Below are 21,746 nucleotides of genomic sequence, written 5' to 3' on the forward strand. Positions count from 1 at the left end.
GCTCATATTTACTAGACAACATGCGCCATGGTGACATGTCCGGGAACTCTAGTAGTATGGAAGAACTGAATCAAAGCGTCAGATTCACGGTGCACGCGTGATCATCCAAGAACACACGCGGATATGCAAAAGCACACACCGTTATTAAATAGAATTTATACACGTCAAGTTACATACCGTAAACCGGGGTGACTTTGATCATCGGGGTGACTTTGATCACTCGAAACTTTTTTCGTAGATCGCTTATTAAACCAGAAAAGTCTACCGAATCATTTTAATTTGAAATGAGTTTTACTCTAAACTTATAAAATACTGATTTGTTATACTTTTTGAGTATATTATTTGGTTTTTAGGCACAAAAACTACAAAACACCGCAATTTGACTTTACCTGATTTTTACGAAGCTTCGTAAAGTGTCTATTTTTTGAAACAAATAAATCTCAGATTTGAGCAAGAGTAATAAATTACAAGCGACGGGGGTGAGCCAAATTTACTTTTAAGAGTTTGTTTATTTTAAATACAATTTTTTGTGAAACTAGTTGGCAATTACTTCAAATTATTTTAAGTTAAATTCGCAACTTTTTTTTATTGTTCAATATTCCAACGCGTTAAAATGGATAAAACTTTTTGTATATTGATAAAGCATTGAAATAAACAATTTGAGCAATTTTAAAGGTTTTCAGAATCTTTTATTCTAGTTGGACATAAATTATACGAATTTTGGTTACTCGAATTTTACAGTACATTGAAATACTTTGTATAATACCAATTAACATCTATTTAACAATGGGTATCTTTTCAGAATTAGTTTAAACAAACATTTAAATGAACAACATTGACATCAATAACTTAATGTGGGTGAACATGCACGTTATCAAAGTCACCCCGGATCACGAAAACGGACTTCAACTTGAAATCATTTTTGGAAAAATAGCTGTGGGCGGACAATTTTAGGTAAAACCATCCAATCTTGTTCTCCATACATCAGTACACGGTTTAAAAATACTACACTTGAAAAAAAATGTGTTGCGTCTAAAAATATGTAATCATTACTTCGAAAAGTCATCAATGTCACCCCGGTTGACGGTACACGTTAGCACACACGACATACAAACGCACACGCGATCGATCACGTTTGCGTATAAACACTCGAATCCTTCGCGATGATATACGCGATCGAGAAGTCCCTTCGCCCACACTTATCTGAACCGTACAATGAATATCACATTCAGAATTACGGCCTGCTGCAATTGGCATTAGTGTTTTAGTGGGTGACATTTCTCATCTCGCCTGCAATTGTAGTGAGTGATTCTGACGGGTAGCCCTTCCGAGAACCTAGCTCTACAGCTCTAGTAGAACAACTCTATAAAAAACTGTTTTTAAAAAGGTGGCAACATAGTTACCACTGCTCGCTTAAACTATTTCCGGAGAAAAGTTTAGGGAGAAACCCATACAAAACTCTTGCCAGCAGTCGCCATGCTGGTTTTTAGGTAATCAATTCTTAAATTCTACTGTTTTAATTACTGTTTTTACCTACACTTCTGCGGTAATAAAATGTCCATAACAATTCCCAACGCATATCGGTGCATATCGGTTTGAAACCTTACACCAGTTTTTAAATAAAATTCGTTCTGGACTCTACGTCTGTAATCTGTGGTCTCAATTTTCTAGTTATAGTCAAAATCCCGAGGTGATTTACTGCTAATTAAGCAACGAGCACTAAACCACCGTAATTTCTCTTTGCATTTCCGATCTAGCTCCATTTGTCATTATACAGTGGAGACCCGATTTTATCAGCCCCGATTTTTTCGAGTAAATCCTTTCTTGGGCATATATTTCTTATCTTAGAGATCCGCAAAAATAAAAATATCACATTTTTTAAATTTTACACTGTCAGACCCCCTTAAGGGGAACTTAAAGTAAATAATCAGAAAAGGTTGCGAGGCTATATCTAAGAACCAAAGAAAAATATTTTAAGAGCATCGGTTTATTAAAAAGACAAAAATATATGTCCCGATTTTATCAATGTCCCTATATTATCAAATAAAAACGGGTCTTCACTGTATTAGCACCGGTCTCGTTAAAATACATCAACCAATAGGAAGACTGGCTTTTTTAACGAGCGGTGACAACTAGATTACCACCTATTTTCATTCACTTTATTATTTTCTTTGTAATTTTAACCCCTCATAAACCAAGTTTTCGGATAAAAACTAGCTGTTTTGACAAATTTGCACCACCAACTTATAATGCTTAAAGATTTTTTTTTAAATCGAACAATTTTCAATCAATAACTAGAGTTGCCAGAATTCTAACAAATTGATTTCATATGATTAGAACACTTTTCACTTCATATCAACACTTATCACCGCCTTATAAAGGTGGTGTCTTCAGCTAAGTTGTTGAGAATGACATTTTAAATAAATTTGTTCAAGACACGCCAATGCTCTGTGTATGCATCATATAGAGACATAAAACGACATTTCATTCATTCGGTGACTCTCAGAGCGATATGTCGATCATCCCAATCCGTGCAGTGTAACGTAATAAAGAATAGTGCTAATCCGCTTTCAAGGTTATCTTTCGCGTCTTTGACGTTTCGTATTTTTTCCTTCCTTTGTGTGTGCACGTTAACCGTTATTTGGCCAGCAGAGCAGTCAAACAGTATTGTTTTTTTTTCTTATACAGCGCCTGGGTACCGTTATATTTTAAAGCAAAATAGCGCTATAATATTACATTTTCAACTTTTGTCTCCAATTCTATCCCGCACTGGGCAATAGGCCCGTGCAAAAATGACTCCCTCTGGAAATGATCCGCCTCAAGGCGAGATAGATATCGACATAAAAAAGACTCCCCGACTGCAATTGTACCCATCCTCCCCAACTGGCCCTGTTCGTTATCCTCGTCCGGATCAAAGACAAAGAAATTTTAGATCTGTTGCAGAATTCTCGAGCTCTGACCGAGCTATATTCGGCCGCGTCAGAAATAACGAAAATTCGCAACTATAAGCTGGTTGTAAATAGCTTGAAAGAGGCAAATTATACTGCATATTGGCTACGGTCCACAGTGGGACCAATTTTTAAAAAGTGGGACAAAAACTATTTGAGGAAAGGCCTGAAAACACCCGCCAACGGTGTAGAATATTATGTTTTGAATAACTTTGTCGAAGACACCACAGACATCAGACCTAATTTTCGAAGCGAAATTGTTGTTTTTTGCTTTACCATGTCAAATCAGTTTTTTTGCTTTTCCATGTCAAAACCTTAATTGATTAATTTTTTTTTGTTGGGTGCATTAACCACTGCGACTAATTGATTAATTTAATATGTTTTGTAAACTTTTTGATATAACTAAAAAAACAAAAAAAATTAAACGCTGTAAAACCAATGTTTTCACATCTAAACTTCAGATATTCCTATCCCTTGTTATTCCAATAATGATTAATTATAAACGACGGTTTATAATATAAGCTTGGGTTATTTTATTCCTAAAATATATACACTATAAGTTATTATTGAAAAGTTATATTTCACACGCACCGAATAGTATGTAGAACTTTTTGAGCAAATGAATTACGATTACATTATATTTACGTTATTTAAGTTAAAAAATTCTAATCATCACGTTAAGCTGCCAAAGAATAACGATTTCGGCTCAAAAAATAAATCTACTGTGTGTATGTAGTATTTTTAACAAAATTATTCAATATACAGCATACTTTGCTGAAGACCTCAACCAAATTACCAAAAAATATTGAATATTTGTTTTGGTTGGTTTAATCGATAAGGTTAGATTTACAAATTCACAAAAGTAAGTCAATGCCTGTTTCAGAACCGAGGTGTCCTCAAAAACATACTCACAAATTCAATTCTACACTTACAATTTTTTTAGATGGTTGGTGTCTTCAGCAAAATCAAATAAAGTAAGTTAGAATATTTAATTTCGAACAGTTTTGTTGAAAATACCGTAAACATACTGTAGTTTTTTTTTACCCGAATTCGTTGTTCTTTGGTAGGTTAACCTCAAAATTAGTATTGTTATCCCATATTGCAATCGTAATTTATCAAGTCAATATATTCTACATTAGACTGGTTCAATTTTTCACTTTTAGCTCCACCAGGCTTTTCTGATTCCTTTTATGGTCCTTAGTAATTGACCCTTCAAAAATTTCAAAGTTTGTATGGAAAATCGGTTAATATTGAAAATAAATTCTTAAAAAATCACCTCATCATTCAATTAATCAGAACACTATATGTTTCTAAAGGTAATCTTCTACTGAACACATTCGTGGAACATTAAAAGTTTATGAAAATTCGCTGAGAAAAGTTATTACCTAAAGAAGCAGCACGACTTCAAAACAAGTTGATTTTATTAGTAACCATAGCAACCCTGTTTGAATAGCTGCATCTGCCATACGCGAGCGGTGGGTGGCAAGTCTAGTTTACACTGGTATAACGATGTAGCTATTCAAACAGGGTTGCTATGGTTACTAATAAAATCAACTTGTTTTGAAGTCGTGCTGCTTCTTTAGGTAATAACTTTTCTCAGCGAATTTTCATAAACTTTTAATGTTCCACGAATGTGTTCAGTAGAAGATTACCTTTGGAAATATATAGTGTTCTGATTAATTGAATGATGAGGTGATTTTTTAAGAATTTATTTTCAATGTTATCCGATTTTCCATACAAACTTCAATATAAACTTTGAAATTTTTGGAGGGTCTGTAGACACAACCAATCGGTACCAAAATTTTCACAATTACTAAGGATCATAAAAGGAATCAGAAAAGCCTGGTGGAGCTAAAAGTGAAAAATTGAACCAGTCTATTCTACATACTTGTATGAATTAAAAATAAAATAAACTTATTTTATGTTTTAAACCGTCATATGAAAATGGTCATCCAAAAAATGGATCTCACTATTTCCTGTTCCAATGTAATATTTAATCTGTTCTTAGAATAATAAGGAGTCCGAATATCCAAAGTTTAGCTGTCGTAAAGTTCTTATGAATACAGAAATCTTCGATGAAAATACTGCAAATTCAAGTGAAAAATAGTTTCAGAAGTCAAGACATTAGTTTTACAGTAATAATTCCTTCATCAAAATGTTGCTTTTAGTGATATATACAAGTTTGTGGAACATATGAAATTAATTAAGCAAGCGTTTGACTTGAAAAAGTCGAAAAAACTGATTTTTAGGTTATATTCACAAACAATAACAATTTGCGGTGTCTATAAAGCTATTCAAAACATTCTACAACTTTCGCCGGATCTTTCCTACCTATCTCCTGCTTGACAAGGTTCGTCTACCTGTTCGCCTTTTTGTGCGGGGAAGGTTTATCTTCAAAGTCATTCAAAAATAACCGCGTCAGAAATTCATCGAACGATGTCACGAATTTGATCACTGTTTTACAGTGGGATCGCAGAAGCATTATCCCCAAAATCGAGTCCTTCAAAATTTTAATAAATAATTCGAAATGCGATTTGCATTATGCGAAACATGGCTTACTTCAGAAATAGATCTCAACTTCCACGATTTCAATATTATTCACTTGGATCGAGAAGACTCTTAGAGAGGAGTACTTTTGAGGATCAAATCAAGGATGCTATTCTTTCAATCGAATCGACCTCCCCTCGACACCAGGCATTGAAGTTGTCGCTTACCAGACTAGAATTAACCTCTAGATAAGACGGGTGTTTTAGAAGGTGACATCTACGAAAGACCAACCTACTTCAATGCATTTTCAATATCTCTCATCAGAGAACGTTGGGAGACATCGTGGAGCAATTGAGAGTTGGGACGGTAGCTACATCATGTGGAATGAATGTGGGTCGAGAATTCATTCGTGTGATGTCTCGGCTCATGTCCAATCACTACACGTAAGATGCTTATCTTCGACGTATTGGATTTGCGAATAGTGGCATGGTTGTGGCGATGGTTATCACAATATCGAATGTATTGTCTGGGCATGCGCCGAGTATTGTTCCGTCAGATCACAACTATTGAATTTCCTTGCGACTCGAGAAAGATCACCTAATGTCCCGGTACAGGATGTACTGACAAGCCGCGATCTCCTCTATATGTCTCTCGTATATACCATCCTAAAAATTATCAATATACCGATATGACTGCCCCTATTATTTTTATATGATTCTCAGAAGTGCCCTTTTCCACCTGTACTGTACACCTTCGATGGTTTGATGCGACTTTAATGTAACACGAAACATCTCTGATGAAATAGTTAACAAACACGGGACCTACAGCACAAACATCACACGCGCAACTGTATTACCGAGCCATACTACGAAATCATCTGGAGGGACCCCCACCGATTCAAGAAAAAATACTCGACCCCTTATGATGATGTCGCGAGGTCTTTTGATGCAGGTCGTTCGAGTCTGTAATCGATGTCGTTGATCGTCCGTTTGCCTGAAACTGAAACTTAATATTTTCTCTCTCTGTCATCACTGTCCACCATCTCTCCCCTGTATCGGATCCCTGATATAGGAACCAACCCCACTCCCGGCCCCGGATCTGATCGAGTAACACGAGACCCACATTAATAACACAATTTGTTACAAAAATGAGATTTTGTTATGATCTTGTTATTTCATTCTGATCGGGTTAATTGTCTACAACTTTGTCGTAAGTTATGAATTGATCTAAAATCGGTTGGTCAAAAACCGTATTGGCACGATCACTTCGCGTATACCCAAGAGCGCAATCCGTGAATTCATTACATTAGACGGAAAAAAAGATCTCGTTTAACCACAACACTTTGAGTAATTTATTTTCCGGTATCCGTAATGGTGCTGGGATTTTATAAATTTGGTTAACATGCCCTATCCCTTCCCTGATGATCGTCGAACATTACATCCTCTATGCTCAAACTACGCTGTGCACCTATGCCAATCAGTTTGCCACATTGATTCCACCTTCTTCATACTGTTATTCAACCAGCAAGGGACGTTAAACCAGCAACGATTATATTCGGTGATTTCGTACCAACAAGTAGTCCGCTGTAAGGAAATAGTGACTGGAAGTAGCCAATTGCAAAATCCATTAGTTGCTGCATGACACGAATAGAAGTCAGCAATCCCAACTTCGCTATAATCGAACTCAACGACGAAATGCTGGACAAGAAGGCCCAGCTCAGCGGAAAATGTGCCCTCCCGAGCATCGTCAGCAAGCAGGCACCACCCAGCAACGATTCGAGCGCATTGTCGGTGAGAAATGCGCACTCAACTATTTGAATCCGACCCCAGAGTCTACTTCGATTGTACCGCGGCAATGCGGTGCCATTCATAGCAACATCAACCAACAACAATGTGGACATTCGGATCGAGCTCAGATATCACCGTGGAGAACGAAATATCCACACACGAAGCGGCCGGATACACTATAGACGGCCTGCTGGTGCTGGCAGTGATTATTGCCATCATCATTTGGCGATGGAGGCGAAACGCCAAAAGAATCCAGGAATTGGAGGACGCGACGAGGCGAGCTCGCCTAAATCCAAACGTTGTGTAGCAGTCTAAATGGTGAGCGGCGTCATCCGACGCCCGCTTAGTCAGCGATCCTGGTGCACTCGGCACCAAGAGGGACTAGCCATGAGGCGGTGCACACTGCACCAATCATAAACGCAACTCTGTAAGATTATTTGGATAAATAAAGATTAGTTCTTGTTCTGTGGTCGACGTGATAAGTCAATTTTCTATCACGTCCAGTTAGTGGAATAGGGTGCGGGCCTATTCCACAGTTCAGCTTTCTTCTAGTTTTAACAGTCCCTGCGGAAGCGGGACTTAAGTTGGTAAATTAAACGAACAGTGACAATAAAGGAGTATTTCATAGCTACAACCCGCACACCCAAAGATCAAAGTAAACCAATGAGCTGTGCCATGCCATTTTCCCAGACACCACAATCAACGATAATACAAACGACCATCGAGGAGGCAGACCGAATAATTCTCAGGTGTTAGGTTAGGTGTATCCTCGCGCGTACTAACAAATTTCGTACGAAAGATCTCACGGACCTACGCAAATTTCAATTTGATTGTATCTTTTTTGTAACACATCGATTAGATTTGAATTGCTCCTAACTTTCTATGTGAAGGCAAACATTAATAATTTTCAAAAAGTAGTATATATCGAGTGAACCACTATTGTTAGAATTTCGAATATTCTGCAGTATTTGCTTTAAAATATGTATATTTATCTCTCATCACTCAATCCATTTTTCCACATTCTCATTCCAGGTGCCGGATATTGTACGTTCGATCTCCGCCAGCCGCATCCTAGCTTTACGTCAACAAACTCAAGTGCTTTGGGAGCGTTATTTCAGTTCCATTGAGAAAATAGTTTTTACTACATTCGAGGTAAGTGGAATTCGAATTTTACACACCGGTCCGGACTTTTCGGGACGTTCGTTCCAGGTCGATTAGTGCGGGGTTTGGGCGCTGTGCACAAACCTGCGGTAAGGGATGCAAGGTACAGGATCGTTCTGGTTCTGGTGTTTGGTAACATTTCACTTGTTTGTTTACGCTAGAGTCACCACTCGAACGGATGCAGCAGATTCGAAAAGTTTTTAACTTGTGAGTTAAAAAGTTTTCGCTCATAAAAATTCGTACTGGATGCTAGTGGCAGCGCATTCTTCTGGAAAGTTCCCCCCTAACAGAGATGTGGGTGAAATTGTGGGAAAAAGTTCGGTCGAAGACAGGAAATGCCACTGGTGCAACACCTTTCTCCCCCTTGCGGTACTCACACCCGTCAGTGTATAGACGCTTATGTCGTGTGCAATTCGCCTCAGAAGTCCAAAAGTAGCGTGATTTGGTGCTTTTATACGAAAAAAAAACATTCGAATCCGTTGGCGGAAGAAAACTTCATACTATACCACTTATTTCTGGCAGGTGTTGGTTGCAAACCACTTTTTCGCTGTCGAATTGGCTTTCTGTGTTCTGTGTTTCGAGTAAATGTGTGCGTGTGCAATAACTCTACCGAACTGTTCATTCCGCTTAAGTAAAGGTACGTTCCCACTTTTCAGATTGTTTTTCCTTTTCACATGATCGGGGTTAAATTATTTCAAAAAAGCCATTTTTCACCACGTTTGCTCAAGAGAAATCGGTACGGCATCGGTGATTTGTTTTCCCTTTCCCACGCGAAAAGTGAAATTGTGTACAATACAACTTTGTAACTAATTTGTGAAGAAATTTATGGCACTTACTTGATTGCGTGTAGATGCGAATATTTTCCCTATTACGATGGTGCTCAGTCAGTTTTCTTTTCATCCATATGGACTCTTCAAGGAGAGATTTTTTGTACGCAATTTCCCCCTACAAAAATAGATAGGAATCTTTTTCTCTCGGAAAAGCTGCCTCATACTACATTTGTTTGAGTTGCCACACTCAATACATCATAATGGGTTGAATGTTCAGACCAGACATTAACGCTAGTCATTTGCCGCAAGTAGACTTCCTGTCACATTTTGATCATCTTTGCAGAAAAAAACTGAAACGAGCAGATCGGTGTAGAATCTGCCGTTTCAAAAATGTAGCGTTAGCAGTGTTTGCGCCTTAGCTAAAGGCAATATTAAAAGTGCTCGAATCATTTATCTAGTTCATGGGTGGTGGGTATTGAGGAGGAAAGTGGGTGAAACAGAGGTGAACAGGAAACCTAGTACAGAAGATAAATAATAACGGGAAAACTGTAATAGGGAAAATAAAAATCAAGAGAGAACCGGAAACTCTGAAATTGAAAACCGGAAACCCTTGAGTGATAGAAGAAAGAAGAATTAGTTAAAAGGATAAGTTTCTTGGTCGGTCAGGAGAATCAACTCGATCTTTCCCTTTTGGACCGCCGAGTAGAAAGTTAGATGAACAGTTGTAAAAAGCAGTGAGGAAAATCATAGTATAATTGAAGTACGTGTGCAGTTAAAAAGTGAAAAAGGAATATAATGTTTTAAAATTGGTTTGATTTCAGATTAAAAATATAATTAAAATGCTTTACAAAAAATCGTGAGTCATGCAGTGAAATGTATTTTAAAAAAAGTAAATATATTTAAAACTAATAAAACCTACGGATTAATTTAAATAAAATTATTCTAGAGAGCAGTAAGGTTAAAAAAGTGAGTCGTTAGAAAAAATAGACTGTGAAAGGAGTTGTGATAATAACAGGTAAATGTGTAGCAATGAAATCGTGTGTCAGGTTCTTATGCAGTTTGTATTTTATTCAGCCACATTCCGGTGGCGAAGCCATCTTGGGGTTTTACCGCTGCGGGATCGAAACCCGGAAAATCGAGCGAGTGCGATTTTGATCATTTTTCCGTCCGTGCAGGATCAAATCGCCAGTGGTATCCGGCTTAGGTTGCCCTGGGTGTACCTATCGCCTCGTGGGTGCGTACCACTATAGGTATATTCGGAGAGCGTTGGTCATCGGTTAAAGTTACTCGGCCCACGGGCATCACACGCTACACGTGATAGCCAGATTCGTGGCATGGTCCTCTAGGGGAAAGACTACCAACGCCAGAGTAATCAGCCCGGCTCACGTCCCGAAATCGGAGGCCCTCCGTATGATACCACCCCGTTAGCTCAGCTCGGCAAGGAAATCACGCCGATAGGCATCGAGCGTTCGATCACAACCCAGAATACCCCACCGTAAGTGAATTTCCACCATCATCGCAACTCACTACCGTTTGCTACCTGTGGGCGAACATTGTCGACGCATCGTTAGCAGCAACTGTCGGTCTCGCAGAGATCGGCTTTCTCGTCGGCCAGCATCGTGGTAGCTAAACCACCCACAAGGGGGTGGTCGGCAGGTACCGAATCGTCGTCTTCAAATCCTGTAAGTACGCGAACCTTTGACATACACCATAACACCAGCTACGAGTAGGGAAATCTTGTTTGTTAACAAGTAGTGGAAGAGAAAAGGATTAGGGAAGTAGGAAGACTCACGTAGAACAAACACAAAAGGGGAGTGACGTCACGAGCAGGGACTGGGTAACAGTTAGCTCTTGCAGGAGGCAGAGCAGGGGATTGTAAATAACCTTTTCGAAAAAAAAAACAAACGAAGTCTCGCCAATTTTTAAATTTATTAAAACGTACTTTTCATTTTCATTAGTATTTAATTCTTTTTTTATTTACCTTCAATAAACTAGTATTTTCCTCTAAGTAATTTCTTTTAATTAAAATCAATTGGATGAACAACTAGAAAGATAGAATCAGTAAGTGATTGGGAGCATTTGGGAAGTTATTGGGATTGGACTTGGGAACATTGTTTGTGTTGTTGGGAAGGAAGTTGAGGTGGTTTTTTCGTTGGTGGGTCAAGACATCGCTAGCTGGGCATTTTTGACCGGAGTTCTTGGCAGACGACTCCGTTGTCTGGCGCGAAGCCGAGAATTTAAGGACCCCTAACCTGAGCCCCCTTACAAAACTTCCCACACACATGTACCTCATTAGACTGATTGGGTCAGCAGCTTCAAAGCGTCAGACATCGAAACGGCGCCAGCCTGAAAATAATACGAAATGTAGCATAGATACTAAACCAAGTGAGAAGCTCGTTTGAAGACTCGTATTCTTACAATAGGCGCTTTTGACTAAAGAGATTGATTCTTAACGTATTCGGTTTTGGAGTAGCCGCGTAAATTAAAACTAACGACTATAGCAGCTGAATCGCTGCCAACGATCGTGACAAAAACTTCCATTCTTGACAAGCGAAAACCATGTCAACAAACGCGAATAACCTGATAATCAAGGTGAACAGAAGTCACACCAAATTTCCTTCCAGCACCTTCTTTCGAGAATATCCTGAAACCACCTCAAAAAAAATGACTAGCTCCTGTGAAAGGAAATTTGATATCCCAATCGCAGCCGACAAGCTTTTCCATTGCGCGGCTGAAAGTTTAACATCATTACCGTCGGCGTTTGTGCTACTGAACCCAGGTACACGGAAAGTCTGATTATGCTGTTGGCTGCAGCCTAGCGCAAGTAGTAAAATCTTGTGCCTCAACTCACCGAGCGTGTAAAATACATCCTCCCCGAAGAACGCCGCGACGAGGCGAAGCGAACCGAACCATAACGAAAGCAAACATTGTCTGATACCCGGCTAAAAGAAGAGTCATCCAATTTCCTGCATTTTCCGCCCCTTAGGCTGAGGAAGGCAAACGGGCGCCGACGGCTTTCGTAGCAATTTAAGCAATGATAGCGAGAGCCTATGCCCTGCAGAGGTGTGCTAATTTTCCAACCTGCTTATTGACCTTAGTTTGTGCCCTGTCGGATTCGATTGACTTGTTTGTTTGTTTGTTTGTTCGTCACTTTGTCTGGAATCTTGAACAGAACATAATATCGAAAGAAATTGCAGAATCACAAACGACTAAAAAGATTTTAAAGATGAAAAATGTATCACTAAAATTTGGTGATGTGCTTATTATGGTAGAAGAGCTTATTGTGATTCTATTTTGCACCTCTTGGATTCGAACCAAGTCACAGCGGTTTATTTTTCGTCAGAAAAACGAGCGAAAAATTATTCAGGCGAAAACGATAAAGCGTACGGCAATGATGTTTTCTGGGATGTCTAATGATGATCAAAGACCATTATTTTGGTGATATAGTTATAGTGATTATTCTCCCTTGAAGTGAGATATTTGCTACATTTTTTTTTCAGAAATGTTAAAGAACATGTTTTTGCGAACATCTTTATTGAAGTCGAAAACTCTATTTACAGTACACTTGAAGCTACAGACGGTGGTTTGTTAATGACCCCGTAAAACTGTATTTAACATTACTTCTTAAAAATCGTGTAAAATCAGTATGTTACAAAAACCCAAGTAGCACGCTTCGTTACTGTATAGTATTTGTAACTTTCTTGGTAACAACTATGTTATGGAAAAAGCGCACTTTGTTTGTATGTTGTGCATCATGTTCCTAATTGCAGCAAAATAATGAAAACAGTAGCTGTGCCATTTGTCGAGCATTGGGTAGTTGGACATTTCTGTTTTACGGTGGAATAGCAAACAAAGGGCATTTGCAACTTGTTAGACTGTTTGTGCAAGTTAGCAAAGTTTCTGATTAGTTTCACAACTGTTATTGATGTTTGCATACTTAACACTATTGGCCAGCTCTATAGTTACATAGTTACACAATCAGTTTAAAAACCCGTGGAAATTCTTTTCAAATGTATCCAACAATCAAAAATATTGTGTAGCAGTTGTGCAACATTTAAGACTTTCAACAAGTTGCAATTGCTACTTGGGAAAGTTTTACTCGTCTCTCGTTGTCTTCAGAAGAGTTATAGATGATTTAAAAAAAACTAATGTTTAAAAAATTTGAGATAAGCATGTTTTAATAACAATTGAGTATTTCGACGATTGGAATAGCTTCATAGAATATATAAAACTCGTAGGAATGATAATTGAAAAGATATTTAAAAAAAAATTTAAGCAAGCTATAACTTTCAAAACGTTTTAAGAAGATATTAAGTGTGCTCAGCAAAGATATTCGGAAAAGCAATCTGAACAGGTCTTCTAAAGACGTCAGATTATTTCCACAACAAAAGGAAATTATTGCCAATTTTCACCTTAAGGAGGATTAACCATTAAAGTCGTAGCAGAAAATGACAAAGCTTGCTATTTTTTGGTAAGTATCCCGAAGACACTTTTGACATAAACTCAGCCATTTTAACATAAACAACCAAACACAATTTGAAACACTATATATTTCAAAAATTACTTCGAAAATACTCCTGGTCAGCCTATATTGCAAAAGGCGAATTTCGCGCCAACTCGAACAAATGTTGGCAGCACCCTCTCAGAATTTTGTGAAACTTTCTATACATGAGAACTTTGTCACAAAAAGCTACTCTGCGTACTTTGTTTTTCCAAAAATGATCTAAACTGTCTTTTGAAGAGGGTCAAATCACTACTCTAAAAATGACAAATCCTACAAAAAATGTTATAGGAAAGATTTTTACAAAATTAGTCAAATTTTTGAATAAAAATACACTCAGGTTTTTTTACGAGGATTTTCCAATTAACGCGTTTTTACGCGGATTTTCCTATTAACTCGTTTTTTGCAAAAATATTCTAAGTTCTTTGGATGCAAAAGACTTAGAAGATTTTCGGAAAAATGGAAGAGATGGGTCTGGAAGACTCCTTATGGCCCGCATCCTAACAATATGGGTATTTTTGGAATGGACTTGACGAGTAGCTGCCAGAAATTGATTTTTGACGCCATTTTGAAATCCAAGATGGCGATCAATCTGGGTATTTTCGGAATGGTCTTGACGAGTAGGAGACAAAGGTCGAAGTTTGACGCCATTTTGAATTCCAAGATGGCGACTTCAGAGTTAGCCACATTCACTATAACTTAGTCAATATGAGTGTTTTCGGAATGATATTAACGAGTAGGTTCCAAAAATTGATTTTTGATTCCATTTTGAAATCGAAGATGGCGATTTCCGATTTAGCGAAATTCGCTATAACCCGGTCAATATGGGTATTTTTGGAAGTTGAAGTTGTAGTACAAATAATTTAAATTAAACAGTTGAATTTACTTGAATTTAAGCAATATGTTTAATTTGAATCAATTTAAACCCCCAACTCACACCACATACGTCGATACGATGAGCACATAAACATATTTTGCATTTTGCTGGTTTATGATTAGATCTTATATTTGAGGATGTTTTCGATGATTGCCCAGATTTTTCATGCGGGAATTTCGGTGAATCGGAAGTCGCCATCTACAATTTTAAAATGACGCCAAACATCGATGTTGCCTCCTACTCGTCAAATCCATTCCGAAAATACTCAAATTGATTGAGTTATAGGGAATCTTGCTAAGCCGAAAGTCGCCATCTTGGATTTGAAAACGGCGTCAAAAATCAATTTTTTATGGAAAACCTTACGGGGAAGGAGCAGATTTATTTATTTATTTATTTATTTCTGGCACCTACATGTCAAGACCATTCCGAAAATACCCATATTGATTGGGTTACAGTGAATTCCGCTAAACCGGAAGTCGCCATCTTTCATTTAAAAATGGCGTCAAAATCAATTTCTGACACCTAATCTTCAAGACCATTCCGAAAATATCCATATTGATTTTGCTAAACCGGATGTCGCCATCTTGGATTTCAAAATGGAGTCAAAAATCAATTTCTGGAACCTACTCGTCAAGACTATTCCGAAAATAACCATATTGTTGAGATGCGAACCAAAAGGAGTCCAGACCAGTCTTTTGCATTCAAAGGGACTTAAAATATTTTTTGCATAAACCGTGTTAATTGCGATATCTGCGCAAAAAACTGCCAAAATTCTTCTTAGTTCTTCGCATTTAATTTTTTTTTCAGGAAAAAGTCTTTTGCGTTCAAAAGGACTTAGAATATTTTTGCAAAAACCGTGTTAATTGCGAAATCCATGCAAAGAAAAACTTCCAAAAATATTCTAAGTCTTTTACTGAGGATTTTTTACGCGGATTTTCAAATTAACGAGTTTTTTACGCGGATTTTCGAATTAATGCGGTTTTTTACGCGGATTTTCCAATTACCGTGGTTTTTTACGCGGATTTTCCAATTAGCGCGGTTATTTTACGCGGTACGTATCCCTCGCGTAAAAAACCTGGGTGCATAGAAAAAAAATTCATCGACTCCTACACTGAATAAAATCGGTTTTAAAAATTCAGATTTAGTCGATTTACAGAAAACCCATTTTTGATTTGGATAAAATTTGGTTCCAAGATAGGTAATTTGTTCCCTACCTACCTACAAAAATTTAGGTTCTCGGTATCCAATTTCCCAACTGCTAGTTGCCTGATACATGCAAAAAGTATCAGTAACGAATTTGGTATATATTCATAACAAACTTAAATGAAGACTGGAAGACTGGTAGACTGGAAGATTGGAAGATTGGAAGACTGGAAGAATGTACTTTTTTTTTATTCATTTCGTTTATTTGATAGGCACAAATGCGTTAGCTTGGCGGTGCCAAATGATTGTGTTTTTACATTTTGGATATCTTAAAACTAGGAGGTTACAATGTTGAAATTTTTTTTTACAAAGGAAAAAAAAGAGTTTACAGCTATCTTAAGACTAGAAATAAGATTCAATATACAAGAGAGGGCCAAAAGATTTTTTTATGAAAAAATTTAAAACAAGGGATTCACTTTGATATACAAGAGAGGGAGTAATAGTATTTTACGAAATATTTTACGGTTATCTTAAAACTAACAATATAGTTTAGTACACAAAAGGGGGGACAAATATTTATGAGAAGTTTCACAGAAATTTTAAAATTAGGGATTCAATTCTATTTACAAAATGGAGGACAAGAGTTTCAATAAAGAGTAAAAATTATAGCTATCTTAAAACTAGGAATACAGAATACTAATTTGAATTTTTTAACTAAAACTTATGCTTGGTCAAGATATTCAGAGGGTGGCTTATTTCCGCATCAGTGTAGCAGCAGTTGTATCAAAGACAGGGGAGAGACAGGGAAAGAAGAGCAAAACTTGCAACTTTCGCTCGAACGGGGGGGGGGGGAGTGGGATCAGCGAAACAAATTTGCGCCTCAGTCTAGTAAGTCGTCGAGTACCGGATTGGCGGATGGTATTCTTCGGACCCGCGGGGAATCTTTCAAAAGTCGTCGGACCTCGAGTCGCTCTCGCTTCAGTTTCCTTCTATGCAGGCGTAGTGGTAAGGGCGACGGCGGTTACATAGTGGCACTCTGGAGCTGATCGGTTCCACAAGGCAGGAGGAAACTCTAAAAACGAGAAATAAAAGAGAGGGGCTAAATTGGGATATTTATCGTTTTTATGAAGGTATAAATAAGGGACATATAGGGAAATCACGAGTTGCCAGCATATCTCGGACTGGTACATTGGGTGGTCTACCTCGGGCCCGAAGGGATTCCTTTAACTGAGACCTGGCGTCACAATACCCGGCGCATACCCAGACAACGTGTTCGATGTCGTGATAGCCCTCGTCACAAGCGCAAAGACTACTCTCCGCAAGCCCAATACGCCGCAAATGCGCATCCATGGTGTAGTGATTGGACATAAGTCGGGACATTACGCGAATAAAATCCCGACCCACATCCATCCCCCCGAACCAAGGCTTCGTTGATACCTTTGGGATAATCGAATGTAGCCATCGTCCAAGTTCCCCGTTGCTCCACGAGGTTTGCCAACTGTTGAGCGTCCTCTGACGACAAATACTAAAAAATTCGTTGAAGCAGATTGGTCTTTCGTATATGTCACTATTTAATGCGCCCGCCTTTGCTAATGAGTCGGCCTTTTCATTGCCCGGGATAGAACAATGAGAGGGGACCCAAACAAAGGTAATCTGATAAGATTTTTCAGATAACGTACACAAGGACTCCTGTATCATCCCCAGAAAATACGGGAGTTGCTTTTTAGGCTTCACCGCACGAAGAGCCTCGATAGAGCTGAGGCTGTCCGAAACGATGAAGTAGTGATCTGTGGGCAGAGTGTCGATGATCCCAAGGGTGTACTGAATTGCAGCTAACTCTGCGACGTAAACTGAAGCGGGATCATTGAGCTTGAATGAAGCGGTGATAGTATTGTTGAAGATACCGAAGCCAGTGGACCCATCGAGATTTGATCCGTCAGTGTAAAACATTTTGTCGCATTCGACTTCTCGGAATTTATTATAAAATATATTGGGGATCACCTGCGGGCGTATATGGTCCGGGATTCCACGAATCTCTTCCTTCATGGATGTGTCGAAGAATACAGTAGAATCAGAAGTATCTAGGAAACGGACACGGTTGGGATTGTACGAAGAAGGATTGATGCTCTGTGCCATGTAGTCGAAGTACAAGGACATAAAACGGGTTTGAGAATTAAGCTCGACGAGCCTCTCGAAATTTTGAATTACCAACGGGTTCAGAATGTCGCATCGGATGAGCAATCGATATGAGAGTTCCCAAAATCGATTTTTTAGCGGAAGAACACCCGCCAGCACTTCGAGACTCATCGTATGGGTCGAGTGCATGCAACCCAAGGCAATGCGCAAGCAACGATACTGGATTCTCTCCAGTTTGATGAAGTGTATGTTCGCAGCGGAGCGGAAACAGAAACTCCCGTACTCCATCACCGACAATATCGTTGTTTGGTATAACCTGATCAGGTCTCCTGGGTGAGCACCCCACCATGTTCCAGTTATTGTTCGGAGAAAATTGATCCTTTGTTGGCATTTCTGTTTCAGATACCTAATGTGACATCCCCAGGTACCTTTAGAGTCGAACCAGACCCCGAGATATTTAAATGTGAAAACCTGGTTGATCGTTGCACCCATTAATAAAAGCTGGAGTTGCGCCGGCTCACGCTTCCTAGAAAAAACAACCAACTCAGTTTTCTCCGTGGAGAACTCAATACCCAGCTGAAGAGCCCAAGCAGACAAATTGTCCAAGGTATTTTGTAATGGTCCTTGCAAGTCGGCAGCTTTGGGCCCTGTAACAGAGACCACCCCGTCGTCTGCAAGTTGCCTTAGCGTGCATGAATTGGCAAGACAATCGTCAATGTCATTCACGTAGAAATTGTAGAGCAGGGGACTTAGACATGAGCCCTGGGGAAGACCCATGTAGCTAAATCGCGATGTTGTTAAATCGCCATGCGAAAAGTGCATGTGCTTTTCAGACAACAGGTTTAGCAAAAAGTTATTTAAAATTGGTGAAAGACCATGCTGGTGCAGCTTCTCTGACAGAATGTTGATAGAAACTGAATCAAAAGCCCCCTTAATATCCAAGAAGACTGATGCCATCTGCTCTTTGTTAGCACAGGCCATTTGGATTTCTGTAGAAAGCAACGCAAGGCAATCGTTCGTCCCTTTGCCTTTGCGGAAGCCAAATTGTGTATCTGACAGTAAGCCATTTGCTTCAACCCAATTGTCAAGGCGAAACAAGATCATTTTCTCGAACAACCTTCGAATGCAGGACAGCAGTGCAATCGACCGATACGAGTTGTGGTAGGAGGCTGGTTTTCCTGGTTTTTGGATGGACACATTATCCTCAAGAAACTCGTTAAATAGGTTTAACAAGCGCCTTTTTGCAGTGTCAGGCAGATTCTTCAGCAAGTTGAATTTGATTCTATCTAACCCTGGGGCGTTATTGTTGCACGATAAGAGAGCAAGTGAGAACTCCACCATCGAAAACGGTGTTTCGTTCGCGGTATCGTGAGGAGACGCGGCGCGGTACGTTTTCTGTACCGGGACAGAGTCCGGACAGATCTTCTTGGCGAAAGCGAATATCCAACGGTTTGAATATTCCACGTTCTCGTTGGTACTATTACGGTTACGCATACGTCGAGCCGTACCCCAAAGAGTGCTCATCGCTGTTTCTCTCGTTAACCCGTCGACGAACCGGCGCCAATAACTGCGTTTTTTGGCTTTCATTAGACTCTTCATTCGCCTTTCTAACGACGCGTACTGTTGATAGCTAGCGGGTAACCCGTCTTCCCGGAAGGCCTTATATGCAGTGGACTTTTCCGCGTACAGCTCTGAGCACTCTTTATCCCACCACAGGGTGGGAGACCGTCCATGGGTATTCGCGCTGGGTACTGGTTTAGTCTGAGCTTGATTCGCACTGTCGAGAATCAAGCCAGCCAAAAACCTGTACTCTTCCTCCGGAGGAAGTTCTTGAGTGGATTCGATTTTAACGGATATCGCGGTCGCGTAACTCTTCCAATCAATGTTCCGTGTGAGGTCATATGAGACATTGTTTGTTTCCGATGGTCTTGAACCGTTAGCAATTGAAATCACGATAGGCAAATGATCGCTACCGTGGGGATCAGGGATCACCTTCTACATGCAATCTAACTGTAGCGATGTCGAGCAAAGCGACAAATCCAACGCGCTTGCGCGTGCTGGTGGTGTAGGAATCCGCGTCATTTCTCCCGTGTTTAAGATGGTCATGTTGAAATTATCGCAAAGATCTTGGATTAATGTTGATCTATTATCATCATGATGACAGCCCCATACCGTACCGTGCGAGTTAAAGTCTCCCAGAACTAGCCGCGGTGCCGGTAAGGATTCCGTGATATTACAAAGCGTTCGGTGCCCTACCGAGGCTCTAGGAGGAATGTAGATGGAAGCAATGCAAAGGTCTTTACCTTTGATTAAAACTTGACAAGCGACAATTTCAATGCCTGGTGTCGAAGGGAGGTTAATTCGGTTGAAAGAATAGCACTTTTTGATCCCCAAAAGTACTCCTCCATAGGGGTTTTCTCGATCCAGACGAATTATATTAAAGTCGTGGAAGTTGAGATTTATATCGGAAGTTAACCAAGTTTCACATAATGCGAAAGCATCACATTTTAAACTATTTAGTAAAAATTTAAAGGAATCGATTTTCGGGAGGATACTTCTGCTGTTCCACTGTAGAACAGTGATCGAATCGGTGACCTCGTTCGATGACTTAGCCATCGAAGGATACGATCGCTGCAAGGAGGGGCCATTTAGTAGTCAACTGCTTCAAAAATGTTTGCACTATAGGGAGAAAACGTATCAGAAGGCTTTTAAGAGGATCAGTAACATTGAATGCTGTGAAAATTAAGTCCACTATGTCAGAAAATTTCATTAGTCCGCTACTGGACTGAGTATCTGTTTGAAAAAAGGGGACACTTGGGGTTTTGGATGTCCCTGGAAGTGGTGGGTACTCCTTGTTAGAATTAATATTTCCAAGTCCTGGAGCAAATTGCTTCGGCTTTTGTGCATCACTTCCGTTGGATTTATTGGTTGTAGATGGCGCACTCTGAGTGGACGACACCTTGGCACCCTTACGAGGCAATGTAGGGGAGGCTGGATTTCTCCTCTTCCTGGATTCCCCTGGGTTAACCAAAGATGTTCCCTCTCGTGGGTCGTCAGATTCTTGCTCAACGTTAGCCAAACCAGCATAGAGATTTTCGGACAGGACAGATGGCGAAGCATTCTTTAGCATTTCTGCATAAGAACGCCTTGAGCGTTCCTTAAGGGAGCGCTTAATTTTATCCCCGCGCTGCTTGTACGCAGGACATGATTTAAGAGTATGTGAAGGGCCCCCGCAGCAAATACACTTTTCAGTTTCTTTGTCGCAAGAGTCATCCTCATGCTCTCCTTCGCATTTGCCGCATCGTTTCTTATTTCCACAATATGTGGCTGTGTGGCCCAACTGCTTGCAATTGCTGCAGTTCATGACCCGCGGTACGAACAGGCGAACTGGTAGGCGAACCCTGTCAAGGAGGATGTAGTTGGGAAGAGAGGACCCGGCGAATGTCACCCGAATCGAGCCTGATAGAGAGTAGGTAGTCTTACCTCCCTCGGTGTTTGCAGTATACAATTGTTTGCATTCTAAGATCTTAATCTGTTCAAGAGAGGGGTCCTTAAAGCAGCCAACCCCGTGCTCCAACAGTTCTTCGCATTTCAGGCCCGGTTCGGACACTACCCCATCGATTTCACAGGCCACACAAGGCACGTACGCTTTAAATTCCCGCGTAAAGCGCTCACAGCAAGCAATCGCGTTTGCCTGGCCGAGATCACTCACTAGAACACGTATCTTGTTCGCCCGAACACGTGTTATCTGAGTTACGGCCGGGTAATTAGAAGTCAGATCTCGAGAAAGTTTTAATATATTAACTGGTTTCTCTCCGGTCCGAAAATATACCACCCATGGCCCAGAGGAACCTTCTGGGTACTGCTTTATACGGGGAGCAATGCGAGTATTAGGGGGATCAGGGACTTCCATGATTACATCAGATGGTATTTCGC

General features: G+C 39.8%; 1 protein-coding gene across 1 annotated transcript in view; it reads left to right on the top strand.

Moving 5' to 3' along the window:
• Nucleotides 1-21,746, top strand: part of LOC131688487 (exostosin-1) — a 501,100-nt gene that overhangs the window by 453,487 nt on the left and 25,867 nt on the right. Inside the window, exon 5 of the mRNA XM_058972773.1 lies at nt 8,255-8,374. Coding sequence (XP_058828756.1) covers nt 8,255-8,374 — 120 coding nt within the window. The remainder of the gene's footprint in view (nt 1-8,254; nt 8,375-21,746) is intronic.

The sequence above is a fragment of the Topomyia yanbarensis genome, chromosome 3 (genome assembly GCF_030247195.1).
Source record: "Topomyia yanbarensis strain Yona2022 chromosome 3, ASM3024719v1, whole genome shotgun sequence".
Taxonomy (NCBI): Eukaryota; Metazoa; Arthropoda; class Insecta; order Diptera; family Culicidae; genus Topomyia; species Topomyia yanbarensis.